Below are 3420 nucleotides of genomic sequence, written 5' to 3'. Positions count from 1 at the left end.
CAACTGTAACTCCAGTCCCAGGGGATCTGACAGCCTCTTCTGATCTCCACAGGATTGCATGACATGGGTGCACTTACCTACGTGCAGTCAATACACACATACACATAAAATAAAAATAATGAATAAAATATTTTTTTAAAAATTTTTGGTTAGTTGATAATGGCACTATAGGCATCTGATTTTAAGATACAGCAGAAAGACTGAGAGGTGAAATGACAAGTCACCAGAGATCTGATTTAAAACATATAACAGGCTTGTGAGATTGCTCAGCGGGTAAAGGCACTTGCTGCAGGACTGAGACCTGAGTTTGATTCCCAGGACTCATAAGTGGAAGGAGAGGACTGATTCTCACAGTTGTCCTCTGACCTCCACATATGTGCCATCACACACGAGCACATGTGTACACACATGCCCGCACACACATACACTAATTTTTTTTTAATGTAATATAGTAACAGAAAAAAGGCAAGGAGTGGAATAAAGCCGAGAAAATGGGAATGTCTCTTCCACAAGGAGCCTAATTTATATTTTCTTTAGCATTAAGTATGTTTGGAAAACTTTCATAATAAAAGCCTGTTTTGAAGAAAATGAACATTGTTTGTTGGGGGAGGGGGTGGACAGAGAAAATAATTACCTCAGAAGGAATAGGTCTGTGACTTCTGGGATTCCAGGATAAAATGGCTTACCTTCTGGCAATCCTCTGGAAAGTGGTTTGAAATAATTCTTCCATAATATGCTGCTGTTCCCGACAAAGAATATCTGTCATCAACTGAAACAACATAGGGCTTTGGGACAATTCCAATGCATCTAGAAACTGAAAACACAAAACAAGAGAAATCCATTATCAGCATCATCAAAATTTTGTTGTTTTATTTATTTATTTTTATTAGTTGGTTTTTGTAGCTCTGATTTTTAAATTTTTTTGTGTGTTTGGTTAGTTTTTGTTTTGAGACAGTCTCTTGTAGCCAGGTTGGCCTCTAAGTCACTCTGTAATTGATTATGAACATCTGATCTTCATCCCTCTACCTCTTAAGTGCTGGAATTATAGATGTGTGCCATCATGCATAACCCAGTAGCTCCAATTTTTAAAATAAAGAAAAATGACTGGCAAGCTGGTTCATCAGGTAAAGGTGTTTGCTGTCAGACTAGAAAGTCTGAGCTTAATCCCCAAGATCCACATGGAAGAAAGAAAGAACTAACTCCCACAAGCTGTTTTCTGAACTTCACATGCATGCCATGGCACTCAAGAACGTGCAGGTGTGTGTATACACGCATACACATACACACAAATACATATAATAAAAAATTATATTTTTTAAAAAATTATTTTTATTTTATGTGTATGAGTGCATTGTCTGCATGCATGTAAGTGCACCCCAGTCATGCAATGCCCATGGAGATAAGAAGTAGGCATTGGATCCCAGGAACTGGAGTTATGGATGGTTGTTAGCTGCCAAGTATGTGCTAGGAACCAAACCCAGGTTCTTTACAAGAGCAGGCAGTGCTCTTAACCTCTGAGCCATCTCAAATATAACAATTTCACACAGAATTTTCAAATGCTACAAACTGTGATTTTTTTTCACAAGTAGTGAATGCCTGTTAGTATTCATTAAATTCTTCAGTTTTGATTCCTCTTATGTTTTAGAAACAATTTTCATCTCTTTGCCCAGGATCTGAGATGCCATGGTGATGTGCCTTCACCAGGGTCTTCTTCCCTCCCCAGTCCAGTCTCCTCAGGAGACTTCTGTCGTCCCCCTTCCATTCTCCAGACAAAGCAGACAGATGTTCCAGGCTATTGTCCTCACATCTCTACTATACTCTGCCTTCTCTAACCCAATGTCAATTTGTTCTACATGTAGATTCTAGAAGATATCTTCAATTTTATCTTCAGAAGGGAACAAGACAGTTCTCACTTAAAATTAGTTTTTACATATTTAATTTCCACAATCTCTTTTTGCCCCACAGTCTCTTATTTGTCCTATTTCATGGATATGATGTACTGTAACCCTTGAAGCTGTTTTGCAGTTTTGTCGAGTGATTACCTAGACCTTGACAGTGTTACCACTGAGCTCCTATTTCCTATTGGTTTGCATCTTTCATCAAAGAGATAGAAATGGAGGGAGAACTCCCAAACTCTTCTATGAAGCCAATATTACTCTAATACCCAAACCAGGTAGAGACACAACAAAAAGAAAACTATAGACCCATATCCTTAATGAATACAGATGCAAAAGTTCTCAACAAAATGCTTCCAAACTGCATATAGACATACATCAAAAAGATCATCCACCATGATCAAGTCAGCTTTATTACAGAGATGCAGGGATAGTCCAATAAACATAAGTCAATAAATGTAATAAATCATAAAAGAACTTAAAAGACAAAAATCACATGGTCATCTCAATACATGCAGAAAAGGCCTTTGACAAAATCCAACATTCATTCATGTTAAAACTCCTAGAGGTAATTGGACTGGGGGGCACATACCTCAACACAATTAGAGCTATATACAACAAGCCCACAGCCAACATCATCCTAAATGGAGAAAAACTGGAAGCATTCCCATTAAAGTCAGGAACCAGACAAGGCTTCCTATCTCTATCCTTTCAACATAGGGCTTGAAACTTCTGCTAGAGAAGTAAGACAAAAGAAGGAAATTAAAGGTGTACTAATTGGAAAAGAAGAGGCCAAATTATTATTTTTAAATGATATTATACATAAAAGATCCTCAAAATTCCACCAGAAAACTCCTAGAAATGATGATGAACACATTCAGCAAAATGGCAGGTTACAAAATCAACTTACAGAAATCAGTAGCTTTTCTATATACCAATAACAAGCAACTGGAGAAAGATTTCATAGAAACCCTCCCATTCACAATAACTAAAATACACACACACACACACACACACACACACACTCATGCACACACACACACAAATATCTAGGAATAAACCTGACCAAAGACATTAAAGATCTCTACAATCAAAATTTTAAATCTTTGAAGAAAGGGATTGAGGAAGACATCAAGAGATGGAAAGACCTCCCATGGTCATAGATTAGTTGAATTAATATTGTAAAAATGCCAGGCTTTGTGGCATATGCCTTTGATCCCAGCACTTGGGAGGCAGAGGCAGGCAGATCTCTGTGAGTTCAAGGACAGCCTGGTCTACATAGTAGAGTTCCAGGACAGCTAGGGCTATGGACAACCCTATCGCAAAAAGACCAAAAAAAAAAAAAAAGTGAAAATGACCATTCCACTAAAAGTAATCTATAGATTGAATGCAATCCCAATCAAAATCCCCATGACATCTTTTTTTAATTTAAAAAATTTTTATTTTATGTGTATGAGCATATTGCCTACATGTAGGTAAGTGCACCCCTGTCGTGCAAGGCCCACGGAGGACAGAAGAGGTCATC

At 37.7% G+C, this 3420-nt stretch overlaps 1 protein-coding gene across 1 annotated transcript in view; it reads right to left on the bottom strand.

The window, feature by feature from the left end:
* Positions 1 to 589: 589 nt before the first annotated feature.
* The window catches only part of LOC103742189 (DNA-dependent protein kinase catalytic subunit), a 22299-nt gene continuing 19468 nt past the window's right edge, over positions 590 to 3420 (bottom strand). The window contains exon 9 of the mRNA XM_008843189.3: positions 590 to 814. Coding sequence (XP_008841411.2) covers positions 683 to 814 — 132 coding nt within the window. The 3' untranslated portion in view covers positions 590 to 682. The remainder of the gene's footprint in view (positions 815 to 3420) is intronic.

Source organism: Nannospalax galili, unplaced genomic scaffold, assembly GCF_000622305.1.
Source record: "Nannospalax galili isolate Female #2095 unplaced genomic scaffold, S.galili_v1.0 scaffold9460, whole genome shotgun sequence".
NCBI lineage: Eukaryota > Metazoa > Chordata > Mammalia > Rodentia > Spalacidae > Nannospalax > Nannospalax galili.
This window is presented reverse-complemented; position numbering and strand designations above follow the sequence as displayed.